The following is a 22,728-nucleotide window of genomic DNA, read 5'->3' on the forward strand; positions in this document are numbered from 1 at the left end:
AGTTTAAGATAACTTTTCCTTGAATATTGTTCTTCCAAGTTTTTAAGTTTCATCAATTTTGGATAAAATTTGAATTTAGTAAGTTAAATACAATTAGCATGGTTGAGGTATATATTTTAAGAATTCAAGATATAGAAAATCAAGAAAAATTTTCAAGAATGCAAGATACATAAAATCAAGAAAGTCTATTTCATTCAGTGTTTCTTTCCTGTTAACTTTTAGTTTTTATCTTCTTTTTTATCTCTTCTCTTATCTGGATCCCAGAAATATCTTAGATGTATGAGAATTCAAGTATATAGTAGTTGGAACCTATCTTCTACTATTGGATGCTGAAGTTTTAATGTGCTTTATTTAGAAGTTTACTAAGACTTGCACCAAGATGAGTATATACTACCAGGTAACCAACACCTTGCCATCAGTTTTCACTTTGGAATTTTTATCAAATCATGTTTTCTCTAAAATGGCAGGGGCACTTTCTCAAGAACATATCATTTTAAACCAATTTAAGCTTTAGTCTTTAGATAAAATGTGATAATGATGCTGAGATCATTTTATTTCTTTGTACACAGATCATAGTGTGTTAGATAGAATTCACATTGTCTAGGAATTAACTTATAAAGTATTAACTTGTTTACAAAACTATTCAATGAGCATTACAAAAATCTTAGATAATATCCAATTTCCCATGTACATAATCACACACACAAAAATAATCTTTGTTGGATTCTGATATCATTTCTTATTGTATCTCACTAAAAAGGAGGAATACTTCCTCCTTCTGTGCAGTTCAGGTAACAACATCAGTTCTTAGAATACCTCTAAAGCTCAGTGTCACTCTCCCTCATCATCTGTGCTAGTATATCTGACTCATAGTATTTTAAATTTTTAAATTTTTTTCAAAATATTGAACCCAGAAAACCCTGTACATTAATGTTTATAAAAGTACTCCCTTCAATGTGCTCTGCACATTGGCAATGTGCTTTACTAGTGATCAGAAATGAATCTGTGATGCTGTCCTTCTCCATTGCCAACTTAACAGTTCTGTTTTCTCTGCCATCCATGTGTTGTGCAATGACAGGACACTTTCATGGACTTTGGGGATGAAGTGGTGTCTGGCCTATACATGGCAATCTCTAGTCAAGAGAGCCATGACCTTAGTATCTTGATTAAACACTTCCTTTAAGCACAGGTCAGAATTTCTTATTGCCAATATGAGTCACAGAATCAGAGCTTATAGCTATAGATGAGGAACAAGTCATTGTTTCAGTTTGTGAAGTAAATGTAAATAGACAAACTGTCTCTGCACAATCAAATCAAGATTCACATACTATATAGTAATATTTCTATTTCTTAGTAGGTATTAGAATTACCTTCTGTTATAGTCAGCTTCTTCATCATTGTGTCCAAAAGACCTGATGAGAACAAGGTAAAGAAAGAAAAGTTTATTTGAGGCTCAGGATTTCAGAAATCTCAGTCTGCAAATGGGCAACGCCATTGCCCTGGGCCCCAAAGTGAGACAAAACATCAGGGAAGATGGCAAAGGAAAGTGGCTCGGGACGTGGTAACATAGAAGCAGAGAGAAAGCTAGAGCTCCACTCACCAGGGACGAAATATAAACCCCAAAGTCATGCCTCCAGTGACCTACTTCATCCTGTCACGCCCTACCTGCCCACAGTCACCACTCAGCTAATCCATATCAGCCGATTCATACACTGATTAGTTTAAGACTCTCATATCCCAGTCATTTCACCTCTGATCATTCTTGCATCATCTCACTCATGAGTTTTTGGAGAACAACTCATGTCTAAACCATAACACCTACTTCTTTTTAAGTAACCTTGGAAAGACTTAAGTGGCTAAATTATACATTCTCCCGTACCATGTTAGAAGCTTGTCAGACTTAAAATGTATGTTAAAAGTGAATTATGAGGTTGAACCCTTAAAATTGTTCCACATTAAGTATTTTCCTACTTAAGGCTATTCATGCTTAACTATTTATGAACACTTCAATGCATCAAGTAAGGTTTTTTCTTGTGAAAAACCCACCATCAAAATGTGCTGTGCCAATTCATTTTACTTTTCATTAAATTGAGGAGAAAAAGTGCACTATATTATAGTTACATTAAAGAAATTCATAAAAACTTTAAAAAATGTGGCAGACATTTTATAGCACTATCTTTAGGGTAAAAATCTATATTAATATGGTGGTCATTTATTGAAATATGCCATGCAATAAGTCCTCTTACCCTTTATGTAGTTTTATTTATTTTTTTCTTCCTTTATAAATAAAAAGGAGTGGTAAGACTCAAGTAGAATGAATTGTTTCTGTGTAATGAACAAGATAAATTAGTCTATAAAACATTAAGTAGATATAAAATCTTTGTCTGGCTGCCAATGGTTTGTAAATGTTTACAGAAATCTCATGGTGTGGTAGAAAGAATGGACTAAGTCTTTATCTCAGGCTCTCAGTAACCTTTCCACAGGTGCTTGGATAAGCCCCTCAGTCTCTCTCCATCTCCCAGGGTTATCTGTTGTAGAAGAGAATAGGACATGAGGCAGACTATCTCCAAATTTCTTCAAGCTCTTCCCTTATTTCACAATGTGTTAAGTAGTCTATTCCTAAGCCTTAAGTGACCTGAATTTTTCTTACTGCAGAAGTCTTTCTATTTAGTAAACAGTAAAAGTGTTTTGGTTTTTTTTAGTCAATTTCATTCATTTTGAGGCTTTGAAATCCATTCTTAAATTTAGACTGATCAGAGGTTTTAATTGCATGTAGATTTCCTCAAAATAATCTACGACTTAATTTGGGGACATGAAAAAAGTATGCAAATTGAGATGCTTGCCAGAGCCTCTTTATCATAGATCTAATTGAGGGGTCAGTTAGCTTCTAGGAGAGAACATATTTCTAATACTATTTTGCTTAGATTGTATGTGTTGTATAGTTTTTTAAATAGATTTTTTTCAGGAAGCAATAACATTGAAGAGATTGTCCCTTATTTTCACATAACCAGCATGTGGAACTGTTCCTATACAGAATGGCAGCTTTCCTTCCTTTCAGTGTTCAATGAGGACACACATGCCATGTAAGGATTGCCTCAGGATTTTTCCCAAAGTGGGAAATGCAGGAGATGTATAACAATAGGGCACATGTGGGGTGTGGAGAGAATGGTCTGACTCGAAGCCAAGATTTCTAACTTTTCATCATTTTTATGTGGCTTACTTGTCTAGTAAAGGAAATGGGAAGAAAAAAATAAAACTAATAAAAGATTTATAAAACTTTTAAAAATACCTTTTATGGCAGAGAAAAAAAAATTACCTTTCAGGGGGAAATATTTTTAGTAATTAGTCTTTGCATTCTCCTGGTTTTGTTACCATTCAAAAGAATTCTGCCAAACTTTTCTGAAGTTTTCTGCAGCTCTAAACTCTTCTGTTTTGTGCTATTTGCCACCAATGATTCCATTCAAAATAAGAGCAAATGTCAATCAGCTTGGGTCACAACAATGACTTAAACATTTAAGTATTTCCAGTGCTGTATTCTTTCCCCTGGATTGCTGGTAGTTGGGAGTGGGGATGGAGTTTCTATTTCCTGGGCACACACGCTTTTCTAGGTACTTACTTCACCCAAAACTGGATGTAGAATCTTTTTGCACTTTGTGAGTTCAATTTATATTAGCACAGACTTGATACTTAGAAGAACTGCAAATAAATTCCTGTCTTAGAATTGTGTCATTTATGCCTCACTCAAATAAGGCAGAAGGTAAATTTTGAAAACATGACACTATTACAGTATTGATAGTTGATTGTCTATTTCTTGACATATTTTTGTAAGGTTAAATGGATGAAAAAAAAACTCTACTTCTGAGGAAAAAGAAATTAGAAAGAAAATAATGAGTGTATGTTATAAAAAGAAACATTAGCTGGCTATCTCCAGATATTGTGGACTCATGATCACTGTATAGGACCTGGAGTCACATCTCATTCATGACAAAAATACAGTAAGAAATTTATCTTTAACATAATTCAATAAATTACTGACAACTTTAGAATACTGGTCCTAGATTGTCTTGTAAGTTTCTGATACTTTTAATGTTAGGTCACTGGCAATAGTTAAATTACAAAGCAGTCTCAAATTGGCAATTGTTTCAGGACTAGCCAGGGTACTCATCAAAAGTGTTTATCTCGTGACTTAAATTACCATTTGAGAATGTAAAGGCCCTGACTCTTTTACAAACTGGGAAAGGTATAGCTTCTAATGGAAAAATGATGAGGATTTTCTAATTCAAGACCTGTTTCTAACTGTAATTCTAAATGAATGTCAAGGTTATCTGAAAGAACTGTGGCAGATAGAGAAACTAAATAGCTCTATAGCATTATGCTGAAAAGGCAGCTGGAGTCTATAATTGTACAAGGTGGATCAGACTTAGATTAATGATTAGCCCACTCTGGTGATTAGCCCATTCTGGTATCTTCCTTTTAAAGATGAGATCATCCTAGAAAAAGTACATGCCTCTAGCTCTGGGTAAAAGGTTGGGGATAAAATTAATCCCTATTGCTTTAAGGAAATTTCATGGCCATGAGAATAACATTAAGGGGGCCATTTAGCCCCCTGAGATTGCCAACACAATTAGCCCTTTGAGAATACCTATAAAAGCAGTTGACGCTCTTATTTTTCCAAATACTTATTAAGGAGAAAAAAAATTAAATTCTGATAATAATCTTATTATAGGCCTTTAAAAACCTGACTAGAGGCAACAGTGCATATACCTGTATACAAATCCCAATCTATGTATTACACTTAAGTAGATGTTAAGAAATCCCACTCCTGTCAAAACAAGACCTTCAATTCCTTTTGCCTTCTTTTCTTTTTTTGTCCTTTTGTGTGTGTGTGTGTGTGAGTGTGTGTGTGTGTGTGTGTGTGTGTGTGTGTGAAGCTGCTATCATTGTTGTATCTATTCCTGAAATTTCGTTGCCTGAAATCAATATGCTACAAATTCTAATCCTATGGCCCCAACCTAGATGTAATACTAAGTCAAAAATCCAAGCAATATATCTTTAAACAAGCCTTCCAGATGTTCCAGATGGTTCTCATGCAGGCTCAATTTTGAAAGCCAGTAGTGACGATGAGTTAACTTGCCACTATTTTGATTTAAGAAACAGTAAATATATATTCAATAGTCACTCTCTGAAACTCCAGGCCACTCTATGAGCCACAGGCCATTAGTTCCAATTTGCAAATGAGAAAGCCAATCTTTCAGGAGTTTAACTGATGTATCCAACGTCACATATTTATTAAGTAGCAGAGCCATGATGACACAGTCAAGTTCTTTTGCTCTCTTGGAGTCGCTCTTTAATTCCCTTCCATTTATGTCTGAACTCCTTTAAGTTCACCACATGAAATGAGTCTTTACTGTTCCTTTTTAAAAAGTTGTGTATGGGGGGTGGGTAAAGAAATAAAATGAGGAAATATGTGGGTAATACAAAAATATTAAATTTATATCACAATTGTGGATCCCATTAAACTCAACATACAGCAATTAGGCACATTTTGACATTTAAGACAATTAAGCCAGATCATAGATGTATTGTTTTAAACATTGTTGAATTAACTAAGTATGTAATCCCAGACAAGTCTAAAGCATGTGGTCCCATTGTAGTCTCATTTGGAGACGATTTTCAGAAAGTTCTTACTCCACTGTTACAGGTGTGACCCCAGGATAAATGACATTTTAATAAATGATATTTTAATCCCAGACAGGTTTAAAGCAAGTCTTAAACTAGCAGACACTAACATAGTTCTGTTGCCCTTCAGCTGTTGCTCTCCATAAGTGGACTTCAATAACCATTCTTCCTTTTTGCATCAAGTACTTGGATTTTGCTGGACAAATGCCACCCATGCATTTGGTGACAAATTTTCACTTCATAATTTCTGGTAAATTTTTAAATATCATGTAATCATCAAAGGGGGGAAATCACTGGGAACTTGTTAAAGGTGACAAGTTGAATATTTTTCTGACAATTGCAGTAGGAGAAAGAGATTGTACAAACTGAGCTCACCCCTAACTAAAACAAAGGTAGATGAGGTTTTCAAAGGAATAAGAGGAAATATCTTAGCCATTTTTCTGTTGCTATAACAAAATACCCGAGAATGGATAATTTATAAATAATAGAGGTTTACTTAGCTCATGGCTCTGGAGGATACTGACATTGGTGAGGGCCTTCTTGCTGTATCATAACATGGCAGGAGATATGACATGGCAAGCAGAGACGCATGCTGGCTCAAGTCTTTCTTGTTCATTGTGACTGATGCCACAATGGAAGCTTAAATCTCATGACCTCATCCATTAGTAACTATTTCCCAAAGCCCCCCTCCAAAGACCATCAACATAAGAATTTGAGGATTAAGCTTTCAACAGATGAACATTTGGTGGACAATTATGAATCAAGCTGGACGTGGTGGTGCACGCCTGCAATCCCACCAGCCTGGGAGGCTGAGGAAGGAGGATCATGAGTTCAAAATCAGCCTCAGCAAAAGCAAGGTTCTAAGCAACTCAGTGAGACCCTATTTCTAAATAAAATACAAAATAGGACTATGCATGTGGCTAAGTGGCTGAGTGTCTCTGAGTTCAATCCCTTGTACCAAAAAAAAAAAAAAAAGATAATGAAAAATGAGTTTTTCTTCAGTATCACAGAGGCCTAGAGTTTATCAGACACCCTAGAGGAAAAGTAGCAATTTGTTTTCTAGGACCATGAATTCCCCAAACTCATGGTTGTGATTAATTTCCATATAATCTTTTCAACTTCAGTGTTGATGAGGATAATTAAAATTAGCAGATTATTATAATTTTTATAACATAGGAAGAATTACCATATTTGTTTTATCAATAAAGTAGATATTTTTATGTTTGCCCCAGAATTATAATGTGCAGATGGTTACTCTCTGGTGTACAACTGAGAATCTATAAAAATAAATAAATATATAAACAAACCACAGGGTTATACACAAAAGCTCACATCCTGTACTCTGAATGGAGCTGCATCAAATCTTGCTAATAGTTGTGACTCAATTCTAGCAGGCTTCCTTACTAATTTATCAGCTTGTTTTAATGTAGTTACTCAGGAGCTTCTGAGAGCTTTCTGCTCTCACAGCAGAGAAAATCATCATAATAAATTGCTGATGACCTTGAGTCATCAAGAAAAACATTAAATTGGATTAATCTCTATATATGAAACAGGAAGTAAGTGACCATAAATATTGAAGTGCCAAATTATTTTTCTAAAAAATAAATCATATCTGATTGCTGGAAAACTTCAGTTACACAGATCTATATGGCAGTTAATTTCTTCATTTTGATGAAATAAAGCTTCTCTGAAATGCTTTTGAAGTCTAAAAATCTAGTGTTTGTTACAATATGGAGAAAATGTGAAACCCGTTTACCATTGCCTTCATCATGTTGTTACTGTGGAGTTCATTCTGTAATGATGTGGAAAAAGAGAAGGCTTTGGATCCAAACACCATATTTACTGGATCCAAGGGAGGTCTATGTTTGGTCAGATCACTTAATTTCTCCAAGACTTGGTTTCAAAACTTTTAGAATATAATGCTTTCCTCTGATGAATTAAAAAAGATTGAGACATGAATGAGATAAAAATGTATATAGCATATGAGAGTTACTGTGTATCAGTTCCTTGTTTTTGTGCTGTCTGTTCTTTAAATTTGTTCTACCCCAAATGTTGTATTTTTCTTAATTAAGAATCAATGTCCTGCCAGGTGCAGTGGTGCACATCTGTAATCTCAGAGGTTCAGGAGGTTGAAGCAGGAAGATCACAAGTTCAAAGCTGCTTCAGCAACTCAGTGAGGTCCTAAGCAACTTAACAAAAGCTTGTCTCAAAAAATAAAAATTAAAAAGTACTAGGGATGGGGCTAAGTGGTTTCGGACCCCTGGATTCAATCCTGGTACCAAAAAATTTTTTTAAAAAATTAAAGAAAGAATTATTGTCCTCAGAATCAAGAAATTCATACCAAAAATAGCCTTTTTGTTCATGCTCAAGACTCCTTTTATTATAATCATAATAACAAATTGTTGAAGAACAATATATACATTTAAAAAATTTAAAAAGCTTCTGTATTTATAATAATCTATCTACAGCTGATATCAAATATTTATATTTTATATTTCACTGTCTTTTCCTTTGAAGCATATCACATTTTGACATTTTCTTTTTCTTTCGATTTCACTGTATTTGCATATGGAATTAATTCATTTGAAAAGTTTACAAATGTGACTTTACTGTCAAAACAAAAATTCTGTATGTGGTGAATATTCAGTTTTTCCTTACTTGGCCAGTCATTGAACGGATCATTCATCAATTAATTTTATTTCCAAACAATGAATATATATTAAGCATACACAGGAACTATGTTCTAGTAACAAATAAAATGAAGATCATTGTGATTACTATGATTCTTTAAGGAAGATACACAGTGAAGAAGATAAACCCACAGTGATTCTCAGCATAAGCCCAAGTTTGAGAGAGCTAGTGTCACACCAGTGGGTACAGCCAACTAGTCTCTGACATGTATACTGTAAATGTAAGAACAACCCCAAAAGCACCATTGGTCTTTCTATATTAGGATAGAATAGGTCAGTTTGGGACTCTGACCACAATTCACTAGAGAGATATGTTTAGTTTAAAAGATTGGGTTTGTGTATTATGTTATACTAATCATGATATATTTTCATACAATGACTAAAACCATCAAACTACATGGCATTATAATCTATTTTGAGTTAAAATGTTTAGAGAAAAATAGCAGGCATGACTGGTTCAGGATTCACGAGGCTCTGACTTTTATTGAGCTACTTCCAAGTTTCCCAATAATTTATTTTTTAAAGTACATTCCTCACCCCAGAAAGCACCATCACTAGTCAGTGAATCAGAACCCTTAGTTGTAGCTGGAGTGGCAACCACAGAGTGTCACAGGGGAGAACACCAAGTTGTGTGTCAAGCACACACTGACTTATTTCTCTCTTCCACGCCCTTTTTCACTCATACACTTCTCTCTGCCTGGAATATTCCTCCCCCACCTCCCAAATCCTCATCTCTTCAAACCATACCCCTGAAAAGTTCACCTCAAATACCACCTTTCTCCTTCAGGACGATTTCCTTACTGTTAAAGCGATGACAACACATTTTGTCTCTCAATGACTATTAAGACATTTTCTTTGAACTATAATTAATTGTTTTCTGTCCTCATCTTACCTACCTTTAAAATTCCTTGAACACGTTAGCTTCCAGGGTAACTTTCTCCTTCGAGATTCCCCCTCCCCCTCATTGGCACAAAAGGAGAATATAAAGGGCAAACACAAGTTTTATTTAACAGAATGGATATAGACAGGGTTCTAGAAAACTAGATGTGAAAAATAAATGCAACCCCCCTCCTATCCTTTCCTAGATAAACAGAACATGAGTACATAATGAAGTTCTAGAGATCAAGTAAATTAATTTGAAAATGTATTAATCACTAACGTGCAGTGTTAGTGTTAGTTCTCATTATGACGGATGAAAAGACAAGACAAAGACACAATCTTTGTCATCTCCATAAGTTTGCCTTAGAGCCCCAGCCAATAGAAACTGCCTCATCTTTAGATCCACGGTTTCCCTGTCTTTGTCTTGGCACCAACTATCACATAATAGGTTTTATGGTCATTCTCTATGTATTTATCTTTTGTTCTCAATAGAACATACATTTTCCAGAAAAGAGTCATAACTTATCTGACTTTGTATTTCTAGTCCCTAAGAAGAGTGCCCTTCTCCTCGTAGGTCTTCCTAATTGTTTGAACTATACTGTCTAGAAACCCTTAAACAGATTTACAACACCAACTGGTGAATTCATCTTTTGAGGGACAACAAAACTGAAAGGGCTACAACTAAATATAAATCACAGAATTACACTATGAGAATATGTCTTTAAATTTACAGAATATCTAATTTACATGATTGAGAAACACAATTGTGTTTCCTTTTATTGGTGATATAATTTGCAGTTGTTATTTTCTTTCGGTAACAAAACAGTGCTTTTAAAAAAACTTTCAATTTTTGAGATAATTGTAGAAGCACAGTAATTGCAACATAGGGATTTCCAGTGTGCCCTTTTCTCACTTTCCACCAGGAGCCTCTTTCAATGGGCATTTCATTTTACATCAAAGCATGCTCACATAGAATTACAGGCTATTGGTCTAACAATCCTCAAGCAAAATTTCAGAGATGCTTTCCAAAAAATAATTTTATAAGTGAACTTGATCATCTTCACCAAAAAAGACTAGAGAAAACAGGAGGAAAATCTATATGAAAAGTAGAGAATCTAAATGAAAAGTAAAGTAGGAACTAGTCTCAGTCCCTCAGAAAGTTGCTTTCACATTCACAGATGTTTTAATAGATGCAGTCACTGTCCACTACTCACATGACCATTGTCATGAGCAAGCTATGCCATCAATATAGACCAAACACATATGTGTCTTTCCACAAAGTCATAATTTATTGAATAACAATGAACTCATAGACTCCACTACTTTCAGTGGAGGTGATTCACTGAATACTTGTGGGTCACCTGATGGGCATAAGCCCAGCCATCACAAATTCGTTTGTTCTATTTCAGTCTTAATTTTAATTTCTTAATTTCTAATGTCTATAACATTCAAGTCACATTATACCTAATTCAGTGGTACACACACACACACACACACACACACACACACACACACATACACACCTACATATATCACAGAAAGGATTAAGGCAGCCATGGGGTTATAGGATTCTGTACCCAGACTACAGGCAGAGAGAGAGATGAGTGCAAAGAGTCAAAGCATCACTGCAGGTGGACAGATAAGGGTCTTTTTTAAAAAAATTTTTTATTGTTGGTTGTTCAAAATATTACATAGTTCTTGATATATCATATTTCACACTTTGATTCAAGTGGGTTATGAACTCCCATTTTTACCCCGTATACAGATTGCAGAATCACATCAGTTACACATCCATTGATTTACATATTGCCATACTAGTGTCTGTTGTGTTCTGCTGCCTTTCCTATCCTCTACTATCCCCCCTCCCCTCCCCTCCCCTCTTCTCTCTCTACCCCCTCTACTGTCATTCATTTCTCCCCCTTGTATTATTTTCCCCTTTCCCCTCACTTCCTCTTGTATGAAATTTTGTATAACCCTGAGGGTCTCCTTCCATTTCCATGCAATTTCCCTTCTCTCTCCCTTTCCCTCCCACCTCTCATCCCAGTTTAATGTTAATCTTCTTCTCATGCTGTTCGTCCCTACTCTGTTCTTAGTTACTCTCCTTATATCAAAGAAGACATTTGGCATTTGTTTTTTAGGGATTGGCTAGCTTCACTTAGCATAATCTGCTCTAATGCCATCCATTTCCCTGCAAATTCTATGATTTTGTCATTTTTTTAATGCAGAGTAATACTCCATTGTGTATAAATGCCACATTTTTTTTTTATCCATTCGTCTATTGAAGGGCATCTAGGTTGGTTCCACAGTCTTGCTATTGTGAATTGTGCTGCTATGAACATCGATGTAGCAGTGTCCCTGTAGCATGCTCTTTTTAGGTCTTTAGGGAATAGACCGAGAAGGGGAATAGCTGGGTCAAATGGTGGTTCCATTCCCAGCTTTCCAAGAAATCTCCATACTGCTTTCCAAATTGGCTGCACCAATTTGCAGTCCCACCAGCAATGTACAAGTGTACCCTTTTCCCCACATCCTCGCCAGCACTTGTTGTTGTTTGACTTCATAATGGCTGCCAATCTTACTGGAGTGAGATGGTATCTTAGGGTGGTTTTGATTTGCATTTCTCTGACTGCTAGAGATGGTGAGCATTTTTTCGTGTACTTGTTGATGGATTGTATGTCCTCCTCTGAGAAGTGTCTGTTCAGGTCCTTGGCCCATTTGTTGATTGGGTTATTTGTTATCTTATTGTCTAATTTTTTGAGTTCTTTGTATACTCTAGATATTAGGGCTCTATCTGAAGTGTGAGGAGTAAAGATTTGTTCCCAGGATGTAGGCTCCCTATTTACCTCTCTTATTGTTTCTTTTGCTGAGAAAAAACTGTTTAGTTTGAGTAAGTCCCATTTGTTGATTCTATGCAACAAAATGAAACTGAATCCCTTTCTCTTGCCATGCACAAAAGTTAATTCAAAATGGATCAAGGAGCTTGATATCAAATCAGAGACACGGTGTCTGATAGAAGAAAAAGTTGGCTACGATCTACATACTGTGGGGTCGGGCTCCAAATTCCTCAATAAGGGTCCTAATGAACGAGTTCCACAGTGTTGCCAAAGCAAAGGGTCTGGACGGATGGCACCTTCAGTTTCAGGATATAAGCTTGGAGTGGGCTGTGCACTGTCATCAAGGGCAGGAGAAACTGCCCCATGCTGAAACCCAAAGGGACAGGAAATTGGATATTCCTTGCTGTGGCAATTTTCCCAGGCAAGACTCATAAGAAGTGTCCAAATGATAGGATCAGGGTGTCCCCGTGTCTAATCTTGAGGAGTTCCACTTTTTACAGGTCTTGGGGGGAGGTTGTATCTGGTGAGGTTGATAAGTTCCTATATCTGGTGTTCCTTACATGATTGGAATGGCCACAGGTCCGTGTGTTCTTGATTTGGTTTGAAAAACTGGCACATATAAAATTATTTATCAATTTGTGCCTTCTGGTTTTGCCAGGCAGATGGTGGTTGTTTACTTGTACAAACAGGATATAGAGTCATTTTACCTTGGCACTTTGACTCAAATCAGAGTAGCTCATGATAAAGTACAACTTCAAAAAAGGGAGTAACTCAGGGTTTGGCAAGCCTGAAATTACTCTTATGCATTGTGAAGTAACTCAGAGCAGGGCACAGCCTACTCTCCACAATCGATTATAACTTATCAATTAATTATAATTTGTGGTGCACCCAAAATATTATTTCTGGGATTCAAAAGGATCTTAAATCACCCAGGACTTCCCTTTTTATAGTTTGAAGCAATACCAAACCTTTTCAACTTCAAGGAGGTAGATAAGCTCATCGGATTTGAACACTAAATAATGTATGCATGTATTAAAGCATCACAAGATACCCCATAAATATGTACAATTTTATGTAATAGTTTAAAAATTAAACTTTTTAATAAATAAATAAACCTTTTAAGGAAGCCTGAACCATTGCAGAGTGCGAACAGGGGAAAAAGTTTCATTGAATAGGTTGATTTTTTGAATACCAACTTCCTAGTAGGGGCATAACAGAAAGAAATCTATAGGTAACAAACAACCCAATCAATAAATGAGCTAAGGAACTGAACACACTTCTCAGAAGAAAATGTACAAATGATCAACAAATATATGAAAGAGTGTTCGACATATTCAGTAATTAGAGAAATGCAAATCAAAACTACTCTTAAGATTTCATCTCACCCCAGTATGGCAGTTATCAAGAAAACAAACAATAGTAAGTGTTAGAGAGGATGTTGGGAAAAAAGTACACTCATATATTGCTGGTGGGACTGCAAATTGGTGCAACCACTTTGGAAAGCAGTGTGTAGATTCCTCAGAAAACTTGGAATGGAACCACCATTTGACCCAGCCATCCCATTCCTTGGTCTATACCCAGAGGACTCAAAATCAGTATACTATAGTGACATAGCCACACCAACGTTTACAGCAGCTGAATTCACAACAGCTAAACTGTAGAACCAACCTAAGTGCCCATAAACTGATGAATGGATAAAGAAACTGTGCTATATATACACAATGGAATATTACTCAGCATTAAAAGAGAATAAAATTGTGGCACTAGCAGGTAAATGGATGGAGTTGGAGAATATTATGCTAAGTGAAGTAAGCCAATCCCAAAAAACTAAAGACTGAATATTTTCTCTGATTAGTGGATGCTGATCTATGATGCTGGGGGGTCATGAGAAGAATGGAGGAACTTTGGATTAGGCAAAGGGGAAGGTGGGGAGGGGTTGTGGGGATAGGAAAGATGGTGGAATGAGATGAATATTATTACCCTAGGTATATGTATGATTGCATGAAGGTGCATCTCTACACCGTGTACAACCAGAGAATTGAAATGTTGCACTCCATTTGTGTATGATGAATTGAAATGCACTTTGCTGTCACATACAACAAAGTATAATAATAATAATAATAATAATAATAAAGATTGCACTAAGTTTATAGGTCAATTGGGAGAAATTTGACATCTTAAATAATGAGTAAAAGATGTCTTCATATCTAAAAAAATAAAAAAAGAAAGAAGGAAAGGAAATCCAGAGGTATCTAAACTATAATCTACCAGATGTGCTCAGGAGTGTGTGTGTGTGTGTGTGTGTGTGTGTGTGTGTTTACATTTTGGTGTGTTTACACCAAAAAGGAACAGGGTTTTCAAAATACAAATAACATTTCCTTCATCCTTCATGGTCTTTCCTTGGTTTGGCTTCACAAATGGAATGAGAAATTCAGTGAAGAGGTATACTGCATTAAGTCAGATCCTTCCTATAGGATACATGGCCAGAATGATCTGTGTCACGCAGCCTGGACACAGGCCTCTGATTCTACCAAGTCTGCAGTAGGGGAATCTGGCATTTCCATTAGCTTCCAAGAAGCCACCCTGTGAAGGAAGTAGAGAAAGATAGTCAGGCCTTTAGCATAAGCCACTTTATCCCCATGAGAAGAGTATGAACACACCACATTTAGGACTATAGTTAGGATAGTGTTCCTCATGATAGGTAATACTTGATGAATGACAACTTTCAGATTTTATGGGTTAAGCTAATGGGAATTCTTCTGTTATAGTCAAGCTTTACACAACCTGTTAAAGAAACTATTCTAGAACTGTTAGGTGAAAATGACCCTCTAATAATAATTGAGATACTAAGTTCTAGGCAAAGTCTAACTTCTTAGTGTGTACTGTCTTATTTACCTCCACACGATTATGAGGGAAATACTATTGTGTTGCCCATTTGACAAATGAAATTGAGACATGGACCATCTCAGTGACTATTCCTATAGTCATTCACAAATAAATTCAGAGCCAGGAGACAAAACTAGATACCCTGGCTCCAGAGGCCACATACTAATCATCACATTTCTTCTCTTCCCTGAGCAAGCTTTCCTAAGAATTATTAAATCAGAAGTAGTTTCAGTTCTTTAGATCTTTAGATCGAAAATGAGCGGGCTCTTTGAGTACATCAAATGCCTTCCCTACAGCTAGCTGCCTACCAACTCTTCAGAGATCATCTTTACCTGCACCAATCTAAACACGTGTCTTTGAAGGAAAAGATCTTGTCTATCAATTACTAATTCACTTAACTTCATTTTTTCTAGAAGAAAAAACTTTCCATCTCAGTGTATTGATTCCATTATTTTAAAGATACTATGGATGTTGGGATCAGTCTCTGTCTCAGAATGACAACACATTTGCCCAAAATAAATTTATTAGTTAAATGTAGCCAAGAGATTTACTTTAAATGTCCTACAAAGAAAAAATAGTTCACCATTGTTTTTACAGATTGAGGTAAATCTGACATATTATTGACATATGCTATGGATTTAATTTAATGCCACAGTACAGATGTGGACTCTGATAAGTTTTTGTGAAATCTAGGCTAAGATGAGTAGAGTTGTTTCAATATTTATGGGGTTGAAAATGCAGAGTTAGCAAAGGAAGCATTTTAATTAAAACAATATTTTTCTATATATGCTCATGTTCAGAGTAAAATGGAAGGGAATCCTTTTAAAACCTCACTACTTGTTTCCACATATTTGCTGGAAATATTTGCTAGGGTTTTCAACACATTGAAACAGAGTTGGTTGAGTTCCCCCTACCCCCTTTTTCTTTTGCCTTGTGTTTAAATAACATCAAAAATATAGTTAATAGTTTCTTTTGGTTTTTACTCTTTTTCACCTCAATTTATGTGACTTTTCATGGTTAATCTTTTTTTTTTTTTTAATTATATGTTTCAGGTATCCTGGAGATAACATCAGTGGAAATTGGAGTTGTAGCTGTCAAAGCCATTAACAGCAACTATTACTTAGCCATGAACAAGAAGGGGAAACTCTATGGCTCAGTAAGTATTGTGCTTTCATTTTTAAAGTCCACTGCAGTAAATCAACATTTTGGAATGTTTCCTCCAGACATTGAATATCTTTGTTATCATCCTTTGCTGGTAAATAGAATTACAGTGGTCTGGCCACCAGAGTCTCAAGGGCTGGCAAAGCAGTTCTTCCAACCCCATAATCTCCTCTGTTGTTCACCCATTAGTCTACCACACAGGCTGTTTCTGGCATTTGTCTGTGAGTGTTCTGAACTTCTAACTAGTCAGACTCTCACGGAAGCATCTGGTCAGATGGCATGGGAGCGGCAGACAACTAGGAGAAGAATCATTAAAAACAAAGATCCTGAACTGAGTAGAAAAAAATATACTATGTATTTGTGTGTTACAAATGAAGATAAAATAGGAACTCAAATGTTTTATATTTTATTAAAACCCCAAATGGGAAAACATCAAGAAAGTCATCATTTTGCAGGTCATTCAGAATTATATATCTAGACAATGGTAATTGATTCAAATTATGCCTGAAAATTATAGATAGATGTGAGAATATTATTTTTTGCAGTAGGTCCTTGTGGTGCCAGTATTCAGTCAGTGCCTTGGGTAGATCCATACCTGTCTACCATATGTAGGGTTAACTATTTTGAATATCACTAATGCAAACTCATCTAGACCAATTCTCTTAGACTATAAAGTCTCATATAAAATAATAAGCAGCTAGGGGCTGGAGTTGTGGCTCAGTGCCTTGCATGTATGAGGCACTGGGTTTGATTCTCATCATCAAATAAATAAATAAATAAATAAATAAATAAAGTAAAGGTACTCTGTTACATACAACAAAAAAATTAAAAATAATAAGCAGCTATTTTAGACTTAAATTTTAAAAATTAAATTATGAGTAGTATGACAATTTATCTTATTGAGATTTCTAGACAACCTGTCAATCAATCAATTGAATGAACATCTACTACATGGCATATGAAAGAAGCATAAGAAAGAAGTATAGAAAATGAGCCTTGACTAACTTGAAAAGTAATTTACAATATACATAGGACAGTGTAACAAAAACAAAATAACTATAGAACACTTAATTGTCCAATGTAAATATAGAACATTTAATTGTTTAAAGGAAGGGCCAGGAATAATGCAATAGACTTATGATAAAGTTAGAAACTAAGTTCTAGTCTATGCAAATGATGACAGGAGTAGATCAGTTCATGAGTGTAGATATGTTCCTTGTGTCAATCCCAGAGCCAGATCAGGGGGGTATTAAATGAATTTAAATATTTCTGTGTGTTTTGTTTTGACTTGTTTTGTTTTCTGTGTTTCCACCTTAGAGGAGTACATTGAAATTAGCTATATAAAATTTTAATTGCATTTTTTGGAAAATATATAACAATCTTAATTGCCAGTGACACAGTTCACTTAAATAATCCTATTTTTTCTGGCCATATCTTGTATCATTTTTACATTTTTTGTAGGATCAAAAATAATTTTACTTTAAATTATAAATAAGCTTACTTTCTTGAATAAGGCTGAGTATAATGACTACCCAGAGCTGGTAGCTCTCAAACTTGGGTATGCATCAGAATCTACGGGAGGACTTATTTTTTAAAATGATGGTGGTAGCCATACCCAGATTGTCTGATTCTGTGGAGCAGTGATAGGGTTCAGGAATTTGCATTTCTAGCATGATCCAAAATGTTATGGATGTTGCTGGTTCAACTTCAAGTTAAGAACCAGTGGTCTGAACATAGAGTAGCCTTGCATTTTATTCATATCAAATCCAATTTTAATTGGGGACTTGGGGATGTCAGGATAAATGTTTTTTTCCATGAGGGTCAAAGTAATTTGAGTTCAAATTCTCCATCATGAATCGCTCCATTAATGAACCTTTTAAGAGCAATGGAGCATTGGAGCATTTAAAAAAGTGATTCCATTTAGGAGTCCAAATCATAATCATTTTTGTGGCATTTCTTGTTTTTCTTTTCAGTAACCATGCCTGGAGCCAGGCATGATGTAATGCACATGCAGCACCAGCTGCTCAGAAGCCTGAGATGGGACCATTACTGGAGGGCAGGAGTTCAAGGGCAGCCAGGACAACATAGCATGATCTAATCTGGAAGGAAGGAAGGAAGGAAGGAAGGAAGGAAGGAAGGAAGGAAGGAAGGAAGGAAGGAAGGAAGGAAGGAAGGAAGGAAGGAAGGAAGGAAGGAAGGAAGGAAGGAAGGAAGGAAGGAAGGAAGGAAGGAAGGAAGGAAGGAAGGAAGGAAGGAAGGAAGGAAGGAAGGAAGGAAGGAAGGAAGGAAGGGAGATATGAAGAGAAAGAAAGGAAAGGAAGGAAGGGAGATCCATTAAACATGCCTAGGTCCCTGCTAGATTATTTTGCTAGTTACTGTGCAGGAGGAGTAGATGTATATTTCTTACTGATAAACACATTTAGTCAAAAATCAGTGCTTTAAGGTAAAGCTAGATAATACTATTAAATTAAAGAAGAAATTTTAATTGAAATAAAATATTAAACTAATTTAACTGTTAATTATTTATAAATGTAACATTAAGAAGAAATAGCTAACTCTGTTTGATTAAGCTTTCAATTTCCATGACCAAAAGACCTGACAAGAACAATGTAGAAGAGGGAAATTTATTTTGGCTCATAGTTTCAGAGTTTCAGTCCATGGTCAGCTGACTCTATGGCTCTTGGTCCAAGATGAGGCAGAACATCAAGGCAGAAGGGTGTGGCTGATACAATCAGTTCAAGGCATGGAAAACAGGAAGCAGAGAGAGAAAGTTTCCTCACCAAGGACAAAATGTAAACCCCAAAAGCACACTACCAGTGACCTACTTCCTCCAGCCACACCCTATTTGCCTACAGTTACCACACAGTTATTCCATAACAGTGGATTAATCTACTGATTAAATCACAGCTCTTTTAATCTAATCATCTCACCTTTGAACATTCTTGCATTGTCTTACACATGAGCTTTTGGGGGACACCTCATATCTAAAACATAACACCCAAATGAACTGACATCATAGTACTAATATTATGACATAATATCTACTATTTTCCATCACTTTTTTCTTCTACCCCAACATAGTCCATGAACTGAATTATTCACAGAGGTCTTAGCTAGCATTTCTTATCTAGTATATCTCTCCTTAATGTGTTTGTTGTGAACTTTGATCTTCCATTAGATGGTGACCTCCAACAAGGGCAGGTCATCCTTGTCTCCCACTATATACTCAACATCTAGAACCACACAGGGCATAGAGCTCAGCCCATTGGAGAACATGCTTCCCACTTCCAGCCTCTCTCGGGAAGAAATTAATTCTCTAACCAGATTCTGGTTTTATGATTTTTGCATTATTATAATGAAAAGTTGTGACTTAAATAAAAAAAATCTACTCAAATTGATGTCCAGCTCAGAGTGGAATAGAACAATTTAGAACTAATCTAAAAGGTATAACATCAAAATTCATGATTGTATATGTAATATAATTTTGTATAAAAAACAACTCTTTTTAATTCCTGTCTTTAATTTTTTCCCATATAATTTTCATCAATTCTGAAAGCCTTCCTGAAAACTCTCAATTAGGTACCAAAAGTGTTTGATGAAATTAGCTCTTTATCTCTTCTCTTTTAAATATTTTCCAGTGTTCCTTTTGGGGAAATATACATATATCTTTCTTATATCTTGACCACTCATTCTCTGAACAATGTATCTATTGTATTCTGAGATTCCTCTTCACTGATGGAATGAAGTAAGTTTTAAAACTGAATTAAGTAAAACAGGCCCTCATACAGCATGATTTAAGAAACAAAGAAATTTTCCAGATAGCTGGAAGAAATCCAAAACCTTTTTCTAAACTGCCCAAATCCTGCTTTTGGATCTTGCTCTAGCCTAGATTTTTTACTTTAATTTTTTAATTTTATTTTACATTAGTACTTAGGCTTTGCCTGCATTGTAAAAACAATATAGATTCCTAGATCCCTCCTCCAGAGATTAGAAGTATGAAACATTTATGGGCCAAATGTTAAAAAATACCTTAGAAAAGGAGGCTGAGTCAGGTGTACTTCACTTTAAGAAATATGACTTATAAATTTATTTTGGGGGAGGAGAAGGAAAAAGATTGCACTAGGGAATGATATTGATCAAATAATGTTATATCCAGGTACAAATATGGCATGACAAATCCCATTATTGTGTATAATTATAATACACTACTATTTTTTAAAAAAATTCATTTGAAGGAAGAAAAGTTATCAATATTCCCTCCCACTTTTCTATACACCATGTCATCTCCAATATGATATTACCTGAAATAGTCTCAATCTTTCTTTACTTTCTAAATGCACCCCCTTTTGAAATAAATCTAAATATTGGTGAAAGAAATCTCTTGCCAGGTGCGGTGGCACATACCTGTAATCCCAGCAGCTTGGAAGACTGAGGCAGGAGGATCATGAATTCAAAACCAGCCTCAGCATAAGTGAGGTGCTAAGCACCTCAGTGAGACCCTGTCTCTAAATAAAATGTAAAGTAAGGCTGGGGATGTGGCACAGTGATCAAGTGCCCCTGAGTTCAATCCCTGGTACCCAAAATCAACAATATATGCTTTGAAAACCATATAGTTTGGGACAGGGATGTGTTGAAGAGAATAAGAAATCCATGCTGAGGATTAAATGTATTTATACTGAAGAATTTTTTTTATTAAAAGCCTTACCTTAAATAATTCACCTTTTTTCCTTTCTTTCAGTTCAGTGATCATTTGATGACTAAATTGAAATAAATGAAAAATTTATGATTATTTTATAGAAGAGAAGCACTTAGGACTAATAAATTCCAGAAATGGAAACTACAGCTGATAACATTAACAAAATATATCTGCTGTGATGGTTCTAATAATGTTCAAAATTATGATCTCTCCCACAGAAACTTGAATGTATTCATTCAGGATTTTGAAAGTTAGGTGAAATTTCAAAAAGTCCCTAAGGTGAAATAAACTACCCAAATAAAGGCCTCAGCCAAAATTTGCCCATAGTGCTTTTGATTTAGATGTGGAAGGTGGAACCCAAGGGCAAAAGCCCTTAGCTTAACTACCTTAGCTTCAGAATAAGAGAAGAGGGCCATCTCTGAAGCTAGAGTCCTGAGGTCAATGGGTCAACCCTGTTACTAACTCCAGAGTAAGATGCTGGATTTGTGAAGAAAATGAAAGTGAATCTTTGCCCCTAAAAACTCTCCCAATCCACTTGTCCACCTTAGATGACAGACTAAGGAGCCATGGCCACAAACTGGATTTCCAAGTTTTTAGTCTTATCCTCCGTGGGCATTGTTGTTTACCACATTTATAATTTCTTTGACATGACAATTAACAAAACAAGATGTTTTCCATGTCCAAGTTTTCAATCATTCTTCAAGTTCAGAATAAAATTTTTCAAAATTCCAAGTTAAGGAAAACTGTACATAATTTATTAAAATTGAGGTATTTGGTATTTGGAAAAGAGGAAAGTATTCCCCTTTGAAGTTAAGTAGTACTCTTGTGGTGTTCCTATGAAATCTGCCTTCTTGTCAATGTATGTGCTCTTGCTGTGGTTCTATATGAAGGTTTGCAGGCTTGACTCACATTTCCTGCAATTCTATTTTTTCCCACAGTATCTCTGGCTATCGCCACTAAGGAAGGATTATAACACCATTCTTTATTATTGGCTCATCACAGATATCATCAGTGGGTTGTCTGCTCCTAAGAATCATTCTAGGATTTATATGAATAAACCGTGTAATATTCAAAGCACACTGGATTTTTAAAAAGGACTCAAATATAAGGTTATAATGATTAATTAAAATGGATCATATGCTTTCAAACACAGAATCTGTTTGTGGCTATGAACTTGACTCCCCTGTTAGTGACATTATACATTAAGGGCACAACTTATATAAAAATGACAACAGCAAATAAGACCTTTGACTGGCATTCTTTAGATAGTTTGTGTTAAATGGAATCAAGCAGCCTCACTGTAGGAATAAAATGTTATGTTTTTCCTTTGCAGAAAGAATTTAACAACGACTGTAAGCTGAAGGAGAGGATAGAGGAAAATGGATACAATACCTACGCATCCTTTAACTGGCAGCACAACGGCAGGCAAATGTACGTGGCGTTGAATGGAAAAGGAGCTCCCAGGAGAGGACAGAAAACACGAAGGAAAAACACCTCAGCTCACTTTCTTCCCATGGTGGTCCACTCATAGAGGAAGGCAATGTTTGTGGAAGCAGAAGAACCAAAGGCTCTTTGGCCAGGAATAGTCAGTATCCTTCATGGAGACAGTAGCTCGAAAGGCAAAGAAACACTGCAGACATCTGCCTCCTTAAAAGAAAGGAAGCCTTTGACGGTTTTTGTACTCACTGCTGACATATGATGTTCTTTCTTTAGCTCTGTGTCATGCCTTATAACTAAGACAAAGGCAGATCAAACGGGATAGAAGTTATTCCCAAGAGAACAACATTATGGCTGGGTTTTTTGGTCAAGTTGTTTTGTTTGTGAACCTCTGAGACAGAACTTAAAGGACATGGAACAATCTGTTGAATGATCTTCGGGAAAGTTATTTATGGAATACGAACTCATA

The 22,728-nt window shown here is 35.7% G+C and overlaps 1 protein-coding gene across 1 annotated transcript in view; it reads left to right on the plus strand.

The window, feature by feature from the left end:
- The window catches only part of Fgf10 (fibroblast growth factor 10), an 80,344-nt gene extending 57,854 nt beyond the window's left edge, over nt 1-22,490 (plus strand). The window contains exons 2-3 of the mRNA XM_027954426.3: nt 16,018-16,121; nt 22,156-22,490. Of these exons, the coding sequence (XP_027810227.1) occupies nt 16,018-16,121; nt 22,156-22,353 (302 nt within the window). The 3' untranslated portion in view covers nt 22,354-22,490. The remainder of the gene's footprint in view (nt 1-16,017; nt 16,122-22,155) is intronic.
- The last annotated feature ends 238 nt before the right edge of the window (nt 22,491-22,728 follow it).

This window comes from Marmota flaviventris, chromosome 5 (assembly GCF_047511675.1).
Source record: "Marmota flaviventris isolate mMarFla1 chromosome 5, mMarFla1.hap1, whole genome shotgun sequence".
In the NCBI taxonomy this organism is placed as follows: Eukaryota; Metazoa; Chordata; class Mammalia; order Rodentia; family Sciuridae; genus Marmota; species Marmota flaviventris.